The following is a 20,342-nucleotide window of genomic DNA, read 5'->3' as shown; positions in this document are numbered from 1 at the left end:
TTTACCTACTTTCTTTTCTGTATATTAACGGTTCTATTTACTTAGCCTTTAGAGCTGGCTGACACCAAAAGTCAAGAAACAGGCACTGAAAGAGCAGCAAGTGCAAAGCTTCACTCTGGCACTTGTTTTGAAACACTGGTGATGCATTTTATGTCTCTGAGCTTCAGTCCCACCATCTCTAAAATGCGGATAATCAGGTCTGTCTTATCTATGACCCAGTGTTGTTGTAAGGCTCCGAGAGACCAAGTATGCCATAGCACTTCGTAAAAGGGAATACAAATGGAAGGTACTGACACCATTTGTCTAACAATTTGGGAATAGCAAATCAGCAGAGGTAGACTATGACTAAAAATGTCTCTGTATGATGACGTGAACACACATCAAAGACTTAATAGGAAAAAAATTAGTTTGATCATTGTTTACTTACTTAAACTCCCTACCAGACTAGGAGAGGAGCTGAGTGGCAGATGACTTTTTGCGAAAGGAGGAGCTTGAGACAAAAGGGTCGGCTGAACAGAAGAAGTGCGAACCACTGGAGCATGTCGATGGACTACTTGGGCTACTGCATCCTCATATAAAATCTGTGGTTCATCATTCTCCAGAGACTGGGAAATGGAAGATGTGGAGCTTACTTCATCCAAATCTTCATAATATCTCTGAGATAGGAAGGCCGATCGGGAAAGACTGGCTAAAAAAGAAAAAAAGTCCAAAACAACAGACAACTTTAGGTTAATTAAAGCATGCCAAAAGGAATCTCCATTGATAAGAGTGAAAAATTTGATTCTGGAGTCAAAAGATGTTTCTCCTACTTACAATGTGTGACACTGACTTTCTGAACTTTACTTTCCCCTAACTTTACAGCAGAGGAACTGGAGTGAACAAGGAAATCACCAACATCTCCAATTCTAGAGTATATGAACTGTGTGTAAAACATTTCAATGATTATTTCATGTGTACCTGCCATGTCATTTGTAAATTAGGCCAATTTTAGGGTTTAACTCAGACATAGCTTTGAAAGCCCCCAGCTGTGAGGGAGAAGTGCATTCTAACTGTAAAATAAAGAAAACAGAAAAGAAAGTGAGAGACAGAGAAAGTATTGGTCTAACGGCCAGCAAACAAGGGGCTTCAGAGCAAAGTTTTCACAGGTAGGAGTAACAAGCCAAAAAAGGAACCGACCAGGTTTCCTGATATGTGGAGAGGCTCAGAGAGAATGTCCCTCTCACTATGAAATACTGCTTCTAACAATAGCACCACGCAGAAGTGGGAATCAGTATCCTAAACTGCTTGTCTCAAACAGTTACAAATAAACTGAACGAATAAAAATAAAAAAGCTTCTGTGGAAATGGACTCTCTGAATCAGAAATGAATGAAAATCACTAGCCTTAAGCCCTTGCTCTCTTAGAAGGTGCTTCCCCAATCTGCAAAGTGGATAGCAAACAACTCTGGCCTTGTTTGGAAGCTGTATCACTTGAATCCAGGGAGTGACACCTAACAGAATTATTCAGAGAAGCTGAATGGGGAAATAGGTAACTACAGATTTCTTTTTCATACATTTATTTAGTATTCATTGATAAGTTTTTGCCTCACAGAAGTACCACTCTGCAGTACTTCATCTGTCCTGCCATGTGCACAGATATCACTACAACTAATTATTAGTGTTAAGGGCTAAGGGATAGGGTATGAACACTCACAGAGATGAAGAGAAATGGCAGAATCTTCTGCTGGAGGCTTGTTACCTGAGTGAGTCTCAACAATAGGCTTAAGCCATGATGTTTCCACCCAACATTTCTAAAGCTAAGGAAAACAGCAGTTACACCAGCTAATAACTTTAACACATGACCTTTGACCACTACTGCTGTTTGTTTGAAATGACAGAGATAGTCTATTCAACTACTCAACTAGTCTCATAACCATCTGAGGTTATTCCTCCATTGCTAGGTAGAGACAGGTACATTCCAAGAGGGAGCAGCAGCAGCACCTGCTTCTCAAAGGAGAGTATCTAGACCTGCTGCAGAAACAATGACAATTGTTTCATGGAGATTACAGACATGATCCCCTCTGCCACCACTGCCAAGGCTGCAATCAGCTCCCTGACACTCGAGTGGACAAAAGACCTCATCCAATGACCATCTATCCAAGTTTACCTGCTATGAAATATGTCCCGTCAAAAAAGGTTCCTCTTTCTAAATGTCACTGAAATGTATTAAGTTTTAACTTGTTCCCTGGCAGAACATATTTTAGCATCATATTATAACTGGGAACCAAACCATCCAAGCATATTGACTTTTCTCAGAATTTGCCTCACTTTGGGGGGCAGCTTCATTTATACACTAAAGCTGAATCTGACCCTGGACAAAGTTTTTCCTTAAGACAAACAATTACAAACTTCACTCTCAGTAGAGAATCAGAATAATCCACAAAGTTTCAATATATTTCACTATAAACTCCATGAGAAGATACCTTTAAGGATTGTCACGTATACTTCTTTGTACAATATACATGAACAAGTCAACTGAAGTTCCTTGAGCTTGGCTGCCTCATCAGTAAAATGAAGGGGTTGGGTCAGATGGCCTCTGAGATCTCTTTTGATTCTACATTTATTATGATATATGCACACAGCTTCTCAAGAAAGACTTCTAAAATAAAAAATCAAATGATCCTTAGGTGAATCTCCAATCTCATTTTATGGATATTCTCTCCAAAGCCTTAGATTATAACTCACTAAAGGCTTTTCATCCTGTGTATTTCTTGTCGATACCATAGAATCAATGATCTAGAGACTATGGCACTTTAGAGACCATCCATTTCAACCCCGTCATTTTATGAGAAAATTTAGACTGAAGCAGCTGGAAAGACTTGCCCACAGTCAGAGACAGTAAACACTGAAAAAAAGATTTAAACCTCTAGAACCAGGACATTTTTCCACTTCACCTCCCAAGGTCTCCTCAACATGTGGGAACTCTCTGCTACATCTCTTAACACTGAGTCAATTACAAGGGAACTTGGGAATCGTCTATAAGAGATCCCCTTCTCTTATCACACAATCAATCACCTTTTCTGGTGAGAAATCTTTCCGATATCAATACTGTGCTTCTCCTGTGCAATTCTTTTTGGTAACAAGCTGTAACCTATTTATGTCTAACATGAGCCCATATATTAATTTTTCACAAATGGAGGTATTCCGTGGTCCACAGTCCTAATATTGATAGTAAAAAACTGGGTTTTGTTTCTGTATAAAGTTTGGAATCATTAAAACCATTACATAATTTCCTAAAGACCTAGTTCTCTCTTCTCTTTTGGTTAAATTCTGGAGCCAATTCACCATACATCCACAATGTCTGCCCTAAGAGATATATATTGATGGACCAGACAATAATAAACAATCATATGAAGCTACATGCAAATCTTCACCCATTTGATTTCCTATGTTGATAATTAGGCTGAGCTCATTTGAGTAATTATGTCTCTCACTAGACTGTGAGAAAAAGGATTTAAAAAAATTTTTTTTTCTTCATCAACAGCATATAGAACAGTGCCTGCAGGAGCTTAAATAAATACATGCTGATTTTCATTGATTTTGGAGGCTCTACAGTGTTCTAGAGTTTGAACCTATTAACACACTACCTTTCCAAAGAGGAATATTTGGAAGTATTCACCATCTAAGGGGAATCCCTTTCAATTTGCATTCTGTTCAAGACAAGTCTCCATGACAATGGTAGATTATTTTACCAAGTATGCTTCCTTCTATTTTATTCTTTACATTAATATCAAATATAGTAATCTACTGCTTCATTTTAAAAGGAATCTTGCATAATTTTAATATACACATGGGAGGCACCTCCATTTTTAGCTTGTAAGCTCTCTACTGAATGCCGGGTACACAGGAGACACTTAAGAGGATAGCCTTTAGGCTATCTTGCTCTATAAATAAAATTACTTTTTTCCAAATCACTACTGATCAAAGAAATGCAAATTAAGACAACTCTGAGATATCACTAAATACCTGTCAACATTGTTTAAAATGACAGGAAAAGATAATAGCGAATGTTTGGAGGGGATGTGGGAAAACTGGGACACTGATAACATTGTTGGTGGAGTTGTGAACAGATCCAACCATTCTGGAGAACAGTTTGGAACTATGATCAAAAAGTTATCAAACTGTGCATATCCTTTGATCCAGCAGTGTTTCTACTAGGATTATATCCCCAAAGAGATCTTACAGGAGGTAAAGGGACCTGTATGTGCAAAAATGTTTGTGGCAGCCTTCTTTGTAATAGCTAGAAACTGGAAACTGAGTGGATGCCCATCACTTGAAGAATAGTTGAATAAGTTATGGTATATGAATGTTATACAATATTATTATTGTTCTATAAGAAATGATCAACAGGATGATTTTAGAGAGGCCTGGAGAGACTTACATGAACTGATGCTAAGTGAAATGAAAAGAACCAGATCATTATACATGGCAACAAGACTATACGATGATCAATTCTGATGGAAGTAGCTCTCTTCAACATTGAGATGACTCAAACCAGTTCCAATTGTTCAGTAATGAAGAGAGCCAAATATGCCCAGAGAGAGAACCATGGAGACAGGGTGTGGAACACAACATAGCATTCTCACTCTCTCTGTTATTTACTTGCATTGTGTTTTCTTTCACAGTTATTCTTTTTCTTCCTTCTTGATCTGATTTTTCTTGTGCAGCAAGATAACTATAAATATGTATACATATATTGGATCTAACATGTATTTCAACATATTTAACATGTATTAGACTACCTGCCAGCTAGGGGAGGAGGTGGGAGGAAGGAGGAGAAAATTTGCAACAAAAGGTTATGCAAGGATCAATGTTAGAAAAATTATCCATGCATATGCTTTGTAAATAAAAAGCTTCAATTAAAAAAAAAACCAAAAAATATTTTTAATAGTCAACAAACATTAAATACAATTTTGTATATTCTATTTCTTTCAGTCAACTATATACCAATAAGGCTGCAATCTTCTATAGAATGTTTTTTGAAAGTCTAACAATTCCTTTTCTCTACTTCCATCAAGGATGTGGCCAATATTTGCATAGATAATTCCTATAAAAATTTTGTAGAGATCAGGAAGTAGGAAAATGGGTTGGCAGTTACTGATATTTCCTCAAGTGACTTTTTCTAGTCAGAAGTTCTATGGTTTTTCCCTCCAAGTATTTAATCCTCTCTGTAATATGTCTAAAGAGTTGATTCCTCAATACTATCAAAATGTGTTTCCTTGAGGACAGACCTCCTCTGTATATATTGGTCTAGACTAGCTGCATTTCCCATGTTTTCTTTGATGCCATTTCCATTTCGTTATGTACACAATGAGTTATGATATTTACATTAAAAAGTGGTAGTTTCATTGTCAATGATGAAGAAAAGAGTTTGTTAATAGTAATTATCAAAGGTATTTACCATTTCTTTACCTTTTCTGTTGTCTTCCTTATTTCTTTACTATAGGTTTTCAGGATGATTTGAATTAAAAACTTTCTATAAGCTTACGTTTTCTTTTACTTTCTTGCTGTTTTACAAGGTTATTCTGTTTATTACCTTTTATCTTCTCCTCCATGATAATTTGCACAGGAATCTATATTCTAAACTGATGCTGCTATATATTGCTCTATCTCTATTTGGTAAGATCAAGTATTTGCTGCATAAGGCAATTTCTAGTTCTTTAGGTCTCCCTCTTATGAAAGCTAATTTTTCATGGCTGATTATCTTAGAAAATGGAGATTGTCTATCTATATTGATATAGAATGTTTAAATAGTTTAGGTTACATCTGCTTCAATTGCAGTTTTTTTTGGTCAAATTTACTCTTCTAATTTGATATTAATTCTGATCTTTCATTTAACAAGTCATTGATTTCAAAATCGTTTTTCTGCTAATACCAGTTATTCATCATTTGTTAGAAAATAGTTTCCTTCACTTAGAAGCAGTTATTCAGCACTTCCTCAAAGACTGGAAGAATTGTAGTCTGTAAATCTTTGATCTCTTATTTTTACTCCTGAATTGTTTTGTGAAACACTTTTAAAATTCTCTTTCTCTATGTTCATCTTTGCAATGAAATCAGAGTACTAAATTCAGATTTAACACAGAGTGTTTTGTCTATCTCCTCATTTGTTACAAGTGATGCTTATGCATGGGTTCCAATTGTTATTAAAGTAGTCTTCTTTTTTGCAAATGTTCATCATGAGTATTGCGATCTGAGATCACCAAAAATCCCATATGTTTCATATTATATCTGTAAATGCGAAACCAACTCTGCCAACTATTTTATTTGGCATTTCTCTCTGAGATGAATCTGTTAATCACCCTTTTTTTTACTTCTAATTTCCTTTTCTTTCTAATTTCATTATAATGAAAATGTCAAGATTGGTAGAATTGAATTTGCTCAGTAGTACATGTGTAGAAGAATTCCACAGTTTTAACATATACTGATTAAGACGAAGAAATTGAAACAATTTCTAGCCATATGAAAAGATGCTCTAAATCATTGTTAATCAGAGAAATGCAAATTAAGACAACTCTGAGATACCACTACACACCTGTCAGATTGGCTAGAGTGACAGGGAAAGATAACGCGGAATGTTGGAGGGGATGTGGGAAAACAGGGACATTAATACATTGTTGATGGAATTGTGAATACATCCAGCCATTCTGGAGCACAATTTGGAACTATGCTCAAAAAGTTATCAAACTGTGCATACCCTTTGACCCAGCAGTGTTATTACTGGGCTTATATCCCAAAAAGATCTTAAAGAAGGGAAAGAAACCTGTACGTGCAAGAATGTTTGTGGCAGCCCTCTTTGTAGTGGCCAGAAACTAGAAACTGAGTAGATGAACATCAATTGGAGAATGACTGAATAAATTGTGGTATATGAATATTATGGAATATTATTGTTCGGTAAGAAATGACCAACAGGACGATTTCAGAAAGGCCTGGAGAGACTTACACAAACTGATGCTGAGTGAAATGAGCAGGGCCAGGAGATCATTATATACTTCAACAATAATACTATATGATGATCAATTCTGACGGATTTGGCCATCTTCAGCAATGAGATGAACCAAATCAGTTCCAATGAAGCAGTAATGAATTGAATTAGCTACACCCAACAAAAGAACTTTGGGAGATGACTAAGAACCATTACATTGAATTCGCAATCCCTATATTTTTGCCTGCCTGCATTTTGGATTTCCTTCACAGGCTAATTGAACAATATTTCAGCGTCCGATTCTTTTTGTACAGCAAAATAACAGTTTGGTCATGTAAATTTATTTTGTATTTAATTTATACTTTAATACATTTAACATGTATTGGTCATCCTGCCATCTAGGGAGGGAGTGGAAGGAAGGAAGGGAAAAATTGGAATAAAAGATTTGGCAATTGTTAATGATGTAATGGTAATGATGGGTAATGATGTACCCATGTATATAACTTGTAAATAAAAAGCTATTTAAAATAAATAAATAAATATATATTTTTTAAATAGCTTTTACACACACACACACACACACACACACACACACACACACACACACACAGATTACCTAGTCAAAGGAAGAGGGCAGGGGAAGGGAGGGAAAAAATTTGGAACACAAGGTTTTGCAAGAGTGAATTTTTAAAAACTGTCCACGTATATGTTTTGAAAATAAAAAGCTTAAATTAAAAAAAAAAAAAAAAAAAAAAAAAGAGGCACCTGGTTTTAAGTATTTGATCCTTAGCATTCCCTGTTAACTTTCTTCAACACTGCCATACTGCTACAAAAACTGAAGAGGCTGTACATGACTGAAGGCTAGCTTATATTTTCCTTTCCATCACAGATTGCCATTACAAAAGAATTCATAACCATGTGGCCCAGACTATGGGCATCTATCTGCTTACTTAACTAGACTGAAACATACACATGGAAAACAGTGTGTTGCTAGGGCAGTACCAAATGGCACTTCTTACTAAAACTATAAATGAACATTCAACACTTATATAATTTAAATAACCATATTCTATGACTTCAAAACACAATGAAGGAAATCTCAAATGATATTAACCTTTCTATTAATAGTAATTACATGGTTATTAAACTGGTTTACTAAGAAGAAAAAAAATTAATCCAGTACAATAAAACCAAATGTAGAAAATCAAAACTAACTTCTCTTTAGTTTTCAGTTACTAAGTAACATTTGCATGCATAAGAGATCTGATAAGAAATAAGACAGTCAAAGAAAAAGAGCAAATTTTAATTTCAGATTTGGAATAAAGTTATATGTAAGTATGTATACACACACACACACACACACATATATAAACACACACACACATACAGAGAGAGGAGCTCAAAATAGAAATGTTAAATTATCCAGATAATTCAAAGACTGAATTCAATTGTCTACATTTTTTAGGCAAGTATTTCTTGAGACTGAATTCTCAATGGCTATCAATTCCTGACACAAATATTTTCTTTCCAGCCAAAACACTGTCTCCATGCTCTACAGAGAGAAATTCAAAGAACATTAAAGATACTCTAAATCCATGCTATTTTGTAGCTTTGTTTTTCAGAGTTATAAAAGTTGTGTTTACCTGGTGCAGTAGATCTTATTGGTGGGGTTTTCCTTTTGGCCAAAAAATTCCTCAGCTGTGCCTGTTTCACAGGGGACAATTTAGCTGTAAGAAATCATATAAACCTATAAATGCTGAAGTCACTCAAAAATATACGTAGAACATAAAATAGAATTAAAAGGAAGAGTTGAAAGAAGAATTATCTTACCTGGTATTTTGGGTAGTGGCTTGGTGTGAGATTCAATGGTGGTTTTCATTAGAGCATTGCGCAAGCTTTCAAGGTCATTGTCAAAGCTGAAAAAAGGTAGAAGACCATATAGAATTATACTATTCATTGAGAAGCCAATTTAGCTTATAGTAGTAGGTATCTACTATGTATCTGACATTGAGGATATAAAGACAAAAACAGTATCTACTCTCAAAGAATTTATGTAGATGAATGCAGTAGTTATAATATACACAAATAAAAGTATACGTATGCAAATAAAACAAAGATTCGAATAGAATACTAAATAATTAGGTTGGAGGGAGAATAATTGGGAGAATCAGGAAAAGCCTCATGTAGGAGGTGGCATTTAAGCTAAATCTTGAAAATATCTAGGAGTACCAAGAAGTGGAAGTAAAGAGCATGAATATTCCAGGTACAGGAGACACAGTTTTCAAAGGCAATTGAAAGATAGAATGTGTATGGGCCACAGCAAAAAGTCAGATACCCTACACTCAAAGCACATGAAAGAGAGTAAGAAATGATCAACTAGGAAGAGGCTGAAGCTTGAAGGTGAAAGACTTTAAATGCCAAATATATGCATTTAAATGTTGTCCCAGAGGTAATAGAAAGCCACTAAATCTTCTTGAGCCAAGGAGTATATTTTCCCATTAAGAAACTAAATATGATATAAATGAAGCCAAAAGTATACAGTTATCACAAACTACTGGCCCAGCCACCCTCAACAGTGAAGCTAGAAAGGGGTGAAGCAGAAGCAGCCTAAGTTCTTCCTTCTTCTCCTCAGCTTCTCCAAAAAGATCTACAAAACACACCAGTCCTAATGGTGCTAGGAAAATTAATATATATATAATTTTTTCCAGCTGAGATTGGCATAGGGAAATAGAGAGGTTTATGCAAAATGATGAAGTTGGGTATGGGGTAGGAGCACGCTGTAAAGCATTCTAGCACAGGAAGAGTCTATGTAATATGGCAAAAAGAAGTCCTAGATCCAGATTGAGTAAGATATAGATATAAACACACAAACTTGTGTAAGATATAGAACATGCCAACTGGTAGTTCTCACTCACTACCTATTTTCTGAGTCATATATCAAGGATGGACTAAGAAGACTTGAAAATAGGGAGTGTCATTACAGAGTGAGAAGTAAATTTAGAAGCAAATGGTAGCTATCTGATTCTGACCCCAAGTGGAGAGAGCACCATCTTAGTTCTAGTTTCTTGTCTAGTTTGAAGTGTACAGTAAAGTAATTGGAGCATATATCCCAGTCCAAAGGAGATGTCTACTGCTCTGTCACTCTGAAACAACAAAGTTTCTAGTTACATGCTTGTGGTTAAGTGTAGTAGTAATCTACTCAAATTATAACTGGAGGAAGGCCATAGTTTGTTCAAAAACCCAGGCCAGGAAACTATACAACTGAGGCAAGTGGGGTAGTAATCAGATTTTGATCTGGATCAGAACATTTTGGAAGCATTGAAAACACAATAGTCAATATTTCAAGAAAGTATCAGCAAGACCAGCAAAGACATTTTCTCCCAGAAGGGAAAAAAGCCCAGTGTTAAATAAGCCATTCTAGAGACAGGAAGTAAGCTAGAAGAAATCATTGAATAAAAAAGAATCCCACTATAAAAAACTATTATGGTGACAAAGACACTCAAGACACAACCACAGAAGAGAATGACTTCAAAACATTTACAAACAAAGCTGCAAGGAGAATATCTTAGATATTAACTTAATTAGAATTTGGGGAAAACAGTTTAAAACTGCTTTTCTAAATGAAATAAGTGTTAGATGACATACACACACATAAACAGAACTAAGATTCATGGAATAAAGAAATGAAAAAGGAATTAACAGTTTGGTGGAAGAGATACAAAACTCTGCCTAAGCAATAAACTACTTGAAAATTAAAATGGACAAAATAGAAGCTAATAATTTCCTTAGACAACAAGAAATATTAAAACAAAATTTAAAGATTGAAAAAAATAAAAAATATAAAGTATCTCAGAGTAAACACACACACACACACACACACTCAGAAAATAGATCAAAGAGAATTTAATAATCATTGTGATATCTGAAAATTAACGATTATCCCTCCCACTCCATTGCATTTCATGAAATCTTGTGATGACTGTGTCAACACCCTGGATACCTTAGAATCAGCTGGAGTCAGGATAAGCAAAAGTCCTTAGTCTTTACTCTTGATCTTAGAGGTAGGATTGAATTGGATGGAAGCAGAATCTCCGCGACCTTCCTTCTTCCTCTCCCGCCCAGAGTGACATTGGCTAGTCTTACTCCACCCCCTAGTCCCTGCTAAAATTCTCTGTATACACCAATTATTGAGCCAGCACAGGATAGTGGGAAGGGCCATTTTCCAAATATATGCCAATATTGTCCAATTGGTAATTAGTCTTAAGTGCTCGGCTGTCTGGACCTCAGTGCATGAACTCAAGAGTTTCAGCCCTTTACAAAATCTTAAAAAGAAAACTGCCCATTATATCCCAAAGACATTTTTAAAAAGAGAAAGGGACCTGTATGTGCAAGAATGTTTGTAGCAGCCCTCTTCATAGTGGCCACAAACTGGAAACTGAGTAGATGCCCATCAATTGGAGAATGGCTGAATAAACTGTGGTATATGAATATTATGGAATATTATTGTTCGGTAAGAAATGACCAGCAGGAAGATTTCAGAAAGGCCTGGAGAGACTTACATGAACTGATGCTGAGTGAAATGAGCAGGGCCAGGAGATCATTATATACTTCAACAACAATACTATATGATGATCAATTCTGATGGACGTGGCCCTCTTCAACAATGAGATGAACCAAATCAGTTCCAATAGAGCAGTAATGAATTGAACCAGCTACGCCCAGCGAAAGAACTCTGGGAGATGACTATGAACCACTACATAGAATTCCCAATCCCTCTATTTTTGTCCACCTGCATTTTTGATTTCCTTCACAGGCTAATTGTAAACTATTTCAAAGTCCGATTCTTTTTGTATAGCAAAATAACTGTTTGGACATGTATACATATATTGTATTTAATTTATACTTTAACATATTTAACATGTATAGTCAACCTGCCATCTAGGGGAAGGGGTAGGGGGAAGGAGGGGAAAAGTTGGAACAAAAAGTTTTGCAATTGTCAATGCTGAAAAATTACCCATGCGTGTAAATAAAAAGCTATAATTAAAAAAGAAAAAGAAAACTGCCAGATCTTTTAGAACTAGAGGGCAAAGTATAAAAAAGAAAAAAATTCACCAGTCATCCCTCCTGAAAGAAAGCCCAAAATGAAAAGTCTCAGGAAAATTATACTAAAATCCAAAGCTTCCACATCAATGTAAAAATACTGCAACAGTCAGAAAGAAATAATTCAAATAACCAGGAGCCAGGAGTCAAGATCACACATGGTTTAGCAGCCAACATTATAAAGAAGCAGAGAGATTAGAATATAATATTTCAGAAGACAAAGTATTAGCTTATAATATAAACTTAATAAAACTGACTCTAATGTGATGAGGGGAAGGGAATGGACTTTTAATGAAATAGGACTCCCAACCATTCCTGATGAAAAAACCTGAGCCATGTAAAAAATGTGAGTGGAAAAAAGGAATCAAGAGAAACTTTAAAAAAGTAAACATGAATGAACTAAACAAAGATAAACTGTCTATATTCTAATATAGAAACATGACACCTAAGTCCCCACAGAATACTATCAACATCAGAGGCCATAGAAGGAATCTAAGAGAAAACACCTAGAATGGGCTATATGATATCTTGATGATATTAAAGAAGAATGGAAAGAGAGTGAAAAGAGGGAAGGAGAGGAAGGTAAGGAAAAGTTAGCTCAGGTCAATAGGCTACAAAAAATAATTACAAAAGGAGGAAGGAATAGGAGGAGAGGCTGATTTCTGAATCTCATTCTCCTCTGAACTATTTTAAGGAGCAAAGAATACAGTTGGATAAATGAACAATTTTACTCCACAAGTAAAGGGGATGGAAAGGGAAGAATGAAATAGGAACAGAAAAGAGATTAGATAAAAAGAGGATTTAGACCTGTGCAAAACAAACTGTAACTAAGGATTTCCCCAAAAATTTATAACTCTTTTAGCAGTGATAGAAAATCAGTTAAGAAATGGTTAAACAAGGCATAGTATACAAATGTGGTGATTTCAAAGAAACCTGAGAAGTCTAATATGGACTAATGCAAAGTAAAGTGATCAGAACCAGAACAATTCATATAATGACATCAATATTATAAAGACAAATAACTTTGAAAGACTTCAGAACCCTGACCAGTCATTATAATAATAAGCCATGACTCCACAGGATTCATAATGAAACTCACTTATTCACCTTTTGATGAGAGGTAAAAGAATCAGAGCCTAGAATGAAACATTTCTTTGATCAATAAAGAAATCTGTTTTGCTTGACTCATCTGTAACAAGGGTTTACTTTTTCTTCTTATTTGGGAGTTGGAGGTGGGAGAGAAAGATGGCAGATTTCTATTAAATGGAAAAAAATTTTAAATAAAGAGCAGCTAGTTACATTAAAAAAGCAAAAAACAATAAAGGAAACACAAAATTCTACGTTACTAGTTTTCAATCTGTGGGTTCAAAACTTTGGGGTGTGTGTGTGTGTGTGTGTGTGTGTGTGTAGGGGTCCAGAAATCCATATTCATATGACATTATACAAATAAACAAAAACATTAAATTCTATATGCAAATATTATTTTCTAAGTGTATAACCAATAGAGCAGCAAGGTGGTAGACAGTGCAATAGGTCAGCAAATGGGAAGACCTGAAATAAAATCTAACATTAGAAACTAATTAGCTGTGTGACCTTATGTGCTGTGAGTGTTGAGTGAATGAAAAGAAATCATTATGACAGATAAAAAAATCCTACTAAATTCTTTAAATCTCATTCAAAAAAAAAGGATCTCCTATTGTTTAGGGGACTTCATGTAGTAAATGATATGCACAGTCCCTTATCTAAAAACTAGCTTCACAATGAAAGAAAACAATTTATTTCTAAAAAGCAAAATATTAACCCATCCCATAATCATTTTCACTTAAATTGTGAAATAATCATAGAACTAATGAATGTCAGGTAATACATGCAGGCTGAAGTCCTTGATAAAACAGCTATTGAGAAAGTATCCTTTTCCTGATAGCCATCTATCTCATAAACTACTTTAGTATTATTATTCATAATTCTGGAGAGAATCATCTCAAAGACCTATTCCATTCCCATCCCCAATTTATTCACATACCTCTGAGTACTGCTCTGAGAAGGGCTTTCATTGGGTATGCTCCACTGAGAGGTTTGATTATAAAGTCGGAGCTGCTGTAAACTGTCTACCAGATGATTCAACCTCTTCCTCTGCTGGTTGATTATCTCCCGGTTGTTGGCAAGAGTGTTAAATAGTGTCTCTCGCTCTGGAACAAGCAGACGCCTGTTGACAGTAAAGAGAAATCTTTAAAATTTTAGGGATGATTGGTTTAATCTATGACGACCATATACCAAATGATTTCATGTTACACTTTTCCAAGTCTTTTTTCTCTCCCACTCTTCCCAATTGCTTCCCCAAACGAATTGTGACTAAGTAACTGTCTCCCTAGATAAAGGTAAGCAGCTATCACTTCCTACTTGAGCATTTCAGTAGGGTACTCAAAGGCAAAGGAAATATTTGGGAAAGAGATTATTAATAATAGCATCATCTAGAAATCTGAAAGAGAGGAGGTCATCATTAAGGAGAATAAAGAATGCTCTGTCATCTTATCGGTACTCACTTTTGTTTCTTCTTTTCTTCCAGATGTCTGTCCCACTCCAGATCTAGAACATCATTCACATCTTGGACTGCAAATTTTACATATTGATGAAGACGACGAATTTCCTATCAAGAAAAAGAAGTCTTAAAGAAAAATGACTCATTTTCCAGCTTGAACAACAGCTCAAATTAAAGGCAATTTTTAAAAGAATTGATAAAATACCTATAGTAATTTCATAACACAGGGGTCTAAATTTGTTGTATAGAAAAAAATGCTAGAATCAGGGGATCTTGAAGGTTTCTAATACAGTTCATACCCAAACAATAACCTCCTAACAAGTAACCATCTAGCCTTCATTTGAAAACCTCAAAGACTCTATTTCCTCCTGAGTAAGCCCATTTCATTTGTGGATAATTGTTATTGAAAAGTTGTCTCTTACAATGAACTACAATCCCCATTTTGCAACTTTTCCCCATTGCTATTATTTCTGCCCTCTGAGATAAAGCAGAGCAAGTCTAAACATATGGAAGGAACGAAACATGATGGGTCTTAATTCAATTTAACTCAAAAATATTAAGCATCCATTAAGCACTATTCTGATGCTAAAAATACAAATGCAAAATCCCACAAAGAGCTATATACACAACATTTATGAATAAATATAATATACGTACAAAGAAACAGAGACAGAAAGGCTGTGGAATCCTTTATCAGAGTTTAACTATTCATACTAAACTTATTTTTTTTAATTAAGCTTTTTATTTTTCAAAAATTATGCATAGATAATTCTGCAATATTAGCCTTGCAAAACCTTGTGTTCCAGTCCCCCGCCTTCTCCCTTCCCCAGATAACAAGTAGTCCAATATATGTTAAACATGGTAGAAATATATTCATATAAAACTTGTAACTAATATAAAAAAACAATTCTAGGAAAACATTTTATTTGACATTTGGGGACAAGATGGTACAAAAGGAAGGTAAATAAAATGATTATCTGTCCCAGTACATGTGAAGAGAGACTCATGACACTGGAAAGGAACTAACCTGGAAAGAGCCTTGGAAACATCCTTTTAAGCATTGCTTAGAAAATCAGGGTACCTTTCCTGTCTGGAAGGGCCCACTGCATTGAACCTAAATCTGCTTCTCTGCCTTTTCTGTCCCACTTCCTACTTCTTACAAAGGACAAGAAGTCTGATCCCTTATCCACATGAAAGTCATTTTCTTTTTAACAACTTTGGGAACCCTGCCATGACATGAGAATTTTATTTCCTTAAAGAGTAATAATACAAAAAGCTAAGGTTTCAACCTTCATAGTGAAAATACTGAATTATAGATATTCAGTGACTTATTGTCATTAGCTACTAAAACAAAAACTCTTCAAGGGTGTTTCTCTCTGTTGCAAACATCTATGGATTTTGCAGAGTAGGTGCTTAATAAATATTTGAAATATGAATGAGAAAGTTATACTCAGTATGAACAAATCTTGTAAGTTTCTTCTAACTTGGACAGAAACATGCAAATATAAATATTTAGAAGCAAAAGAAAACACCAAGAGAGTAAGTAGAAGCAAGCTAACAAACGTGAATTTGTTGGTATGATAGATTCCAAGAATAAAAAGGCCTAAAAGAGTAGAAGAATAGAAGGCAGTAGGCAATACATATTAAAAACCTATTCTACCAAGGGCTGGTCATATAGAATAAATAAAAAGGTATGATTTAAGAGGTGATGGAAAAAGATTTTTGTCAAAAACACTCACGTATGATCTTCTGACCCATATATCTGGCTGAATGGAAGCTGGCTGGCCAGTTTCCCCTCACTTACTTTAGGAAAACCTTGAAAATCATACCAGATCAAACAATCAAGAAATCTAATAAAAAATGCCAGTGAGTGATTTATTCTACTACAGAACTATACTAAACATCATTGATTACAACACCATTACATGGCCAGTAATCCATGGGAAATAGTTGAGAGAGCTGGGCAACACTGACCAACAAGCCCATAGCATCCCACAGTTAACAGAGATAGGCAACCTGGAGAGCACTGTATTTGGAAGTAGCAGTAGAAAGCTCCAGATAATTGTAAATGGAGAGCAGGGCACTTGGGTAACAGCAGCAACCAATGTGGCAAAACAGGGAGCAGAACAGTATATAGCAGCACATAGATAGGACATCTGGGACTTAACACTCTGAATTATAGGCCACAGAAGACCCGGAAGATTTAAGGGCAACTCCTAAACCCAAAAGGAGGTAGTCAGCAGAGGAATTCAGTGGACCCAGGGTGAGATAAATCAGAATTACTCACCCCACCAAAAACTGAGCCTGGCTCTAGTACAAAGCCCCAAATCATGACCTAAAGCTGAAGAGATAAGTAAATCCAATACCAACCCATAAATCCACCCACGCACACATCCATCTATCCTTCCATCCATCTATCTATCTACATAGATTTATGTGTGTGTGTATATATATATATGTATATGTATGTGTGTGTATATATATATATGTAATACGTATATATAAATTAGTGTAGCTAGAGATGCTCAAAGATATAGCATAAAAGTAGAAAATAAATGTAACAGCTACAGAGACACCCCCCAAAAAAGGATTTTCCACAGACTACATAAATAGAAGAAATGAAGCAAAAGACTAAAAAATAAAAAAGACAAAAACTGGAGGAAAGAATGGAAAGTGAATAAAGGGGCTTAGGACATGGTAAATTCTACTCAAGAAATGACTCCTTGAAAAGCAAAATAAACTAAACAAAAACCAATGACTCTTGAGTCAGAACGAAATTTTAAAATAAAATCAAAAGACTAAAAAAATTTTTTTTTAAAAGTATAAGCTGATATAAAAAAAATAGCTAGTCTGGGAATGTTGGAGGGGAAAACGGGGACACTGATACATTGTTGATGGAACTGTGAATACCTCCAGCGATTCTAGAGTGATTTGGAACTATGCTCAAAAAGTTATCAGACTGTGCATACCCTTTGATACAGCAGTGTTATTACTAGGCTTAAATCCCAAAGAGATTTTAAAGAATGGAAAGGGACCCATAAGTGCAAGAATGTTTATTGCAGCCCTCTTTGTAGTGGCCAGAAACTGGAAACTGAGTGGATGACTATCAATTGGAGAATGGCTGAATAAATTGTGGTATATGACTATTATGGAATATTACTGTTCTGTAAGAAACAACCAGCAGGATGATTTCAGAAAGGCCTGGAGAGATTTATATGAACTGATGCTGAGTGAAATGAGCAGGGCCAGAAGATCATTATATACTTTAACAACAATATTATATGATGATCAATTCTGATGGACGTGGCCCTCTTCAACAATGAGATGAACCAAATCAGTTCCAATGGAGCAGTAATGCATTGAACCAGCTACGTACGCCCAGAGAAAGAACTCTGGGAAATGAGTATGAACCACTTCATAGAATTCCCAATTTCTCTATTTTTGTCCGCCTGCATTTTTGATTTCCTTCACAGGTTAATTGTACACTATTTCAAAGTCCTTTTCTTTTTGTATAGCAAAATAACCGTATGGACATGTATACATATATTGTATTTAACTTATACTTTAACATATTTAACATGCATTGGTCAACCTGCCATCTGAGGGAGGGGGTGGAGGGAAGGAGGGGAAAAATTGGAACAAAAGGTTTTGCAATTGTCAATGCTGAAAAATTACCTATGCATATATCTTGTAAATAAAATAAATAAATAAATAAAAATTAAAAAATATAGCTATTCTGGAAAACAGGTCAAATGGAGATAATTTAAAAATCACTAAACTCCCTGAAAACCATATTAAAAAAAAATATTGGACATTATACTTCAAGAAATTATATGTGAAAGCTAATCTATTAGAACCAGAGGGCAAAATGAAAAGAGAAAAACTACTCATCAGTTTCTCAATAAAACTCCCCAAAGTAAAAGTCCTAGTAATGTAAAGCCAAAAAATTCTGCAAGGAAACAGAAGAAACCAGGTCATGTACCAAAGAGCCAGAGTCAGGCTCACACAAGACCTAGTTACTTCTACTATAAACAAGAGGGATCTTAGAATACATTATTCCAATAACAAAAGTATAGGCTTACAAACAATAGCAACTTAGCCTATAAAGCTGGGGAATGAAAGAGAGAGGGAGGGGAATAAACCTTTAAAAGTATAAAGCACTTTCAAGGATTTCTCAGGTAAAAGCCAAAAAAGAATTAGAAAGGTGAATTTTTTTAAGCATATGGAAGGTTTTATATGATGTAGTTCTAACATTCTAACAGGAAGAACATAAAAGTATCCTTTTAAAACCTTCAAAGGGTACTGAGAAAGTTAAATTAACAAAAACAGAGGACCTGGGGGAAGATTAGGTCCAATTGAGTGTTTTAAGTGAAAAAAGAGAAAGGAAAGTATAAGGAATACACAGAGGTAGAAAAGAGGAAAGGGTTGTAAATAAAAAGCTATAATAAAAAATAAAAAAGGAAAAAAAAAATAAAAGAGGAAAGGGGAATGGAACCAGCTATTTTTCATAACTGAGGTTTGTGAGAAAAGAGTAGGGAGGGGGCAGAGCCAAGATGGCGGAGCAGGCCCACACGACTCTCTAAACTCCTCTCATTCCCCTCATAACCAACTATTTAATCCAGCCTCAAAAACAGCTCTTCACTGCTTAAACTCATGAAGATTAGAAGCACACAATTTACCAGCCAAAGTCAATCCAGAAGCTCGCCAGAAAAGGTTTGTCCTGAGGGGCCAGGAACAGACCAGCACAGGCAGCGAGAGACTAGTCCTGAGCAGACCAGGGTCGGGGGTGATCTCTGTGGCTAGAGAAGTTATAGAAACGACTCTGCTATAGGCTGACTGCTCTGCCTTGACTACAAAGCAGTAAACTGGCAGAGAAGTTAAAGCCTAAAACAGAGGGTCCTCTAAAAAATCGCCAGAACCTCACGAGATCTGGCTGTAACCCCTCAAACCCGGAAGTGACACAGGTAGACTTTAACGTAGCCCTGCAGCCACATCCTGCAGTTCGGGCCTTTTGCAGGGGCAGTTACAAATCTGCACGGTAGGGGGACACAGCCTGGGCAGCCTCTAATAGGCACAGAGGGGTGCTCGGCCCGGGGCAATAGAACTTCCCCAGCAGACTGTGCTTCCCGGGCAGATCCCGTCCCTGCAAATCCATTCACTGCTCAACTGCTAATACCCACAGCCCCAGGGCAGGATTTGCTTGGGAAATGAAACTCTCACTGCTCAGCATCTAGCCCCAGGGCAGTTGTTATCTCACACAGTGGGGGTCCTTTGCAGGGCACTTTCCCAGCTCTGCCCTGCAGGTCTGAGTTATTCCCGGGTGGGGAACTCTTTCCCAGAGCACTCCAGTACCTCCCTGCTTTTTATAGCCGAATGGCAGGACAGCTACCCCTCCATACACCTTTCACTGTTCTGCAGAGGAAGCTGGTAACCTCCTGGCTCTGAAGGCAGACCTTACAGGTTTTAACAAAATGAGTAAAAAAATCAAAAGGACGATTGATAGTTTTTATACAGAAAGAGAACAGCTTTTCAACCCTGAAGAGACTAATAGCAGACAGTCTCCAGACGATTGTTGGTCTCCAATACAAAAGGCTCTCCTAGAAGAGACTATTAAAAACCTTAAAAGAGAACTAGAAGAAAAATTGGGAAAGGAAAGAGAAGCCATGCAAGAGAGCAACAACTTCCTAAAATATAAATTGGAAAAGATAAAAAACTCCCAAGAAGTGCAGGGAAACAGAATTTGC

The 20,342-nt window shown here is 36.0% G+C and overlaps 1 protein-coding gene across 4 annotated transcripts in view; it reads right to left on the bottom strand.

Annotated features, from left to right (window-relative positions):
* Nucleotides 1-20,342, bottom strand: part of NUP214 (nucleoporin 214) — a 115,570-nt gene that overhangs the window by 58,129 nt on the left and 37,099 nt on the right. For all 4 annotated transcript variants that reach the window (XM_051980212.1, XM_051980213.1, XM_051980215.1 and 1 more), the window contains 5 exons: nt 14,603-14,706; nt 14,083-14,265; nt 8,790-8,875; nt 8,603-8,686; nt 428-688 (listed from right to left, as the gene is read on the bottom strand). In XM_051980212.1, the coding sequence (XP_051836172.1) occupies nt 428-688; nt 8,603-8,686; nt 8,790-8,875; nt 14,083-14,265; nt 14,603-14,706 (718 nt within the window). The remainder of the gene's footprint in view (nt 1-427; nt 689-8,602; nt 8,687-8,789; nt 8,876-14,082; nt 14,266-14,602; nt 14,707-20,342) is intronic.

This window comes from Antechinus flavipes, chromosome 2 (assembly GCF_016432865.1).
Source record: "Antechinus flavipes isolate AdamAnt ecotype Samford, QLD, Australia chromosome 2, AdamAnt_v2, whole genome shotgun sequence".
Taxonomy (NCBI): domain Eukaryota; kingdom Metazoa; phylum Chordata; class Mammalia; order Dasyuromorphia; family Dasyuridae; genus Antechinus; species Antechinus flavipes.
This window is presented reverse-complemented; position numbering and strand designations above follow the sequence as displayed.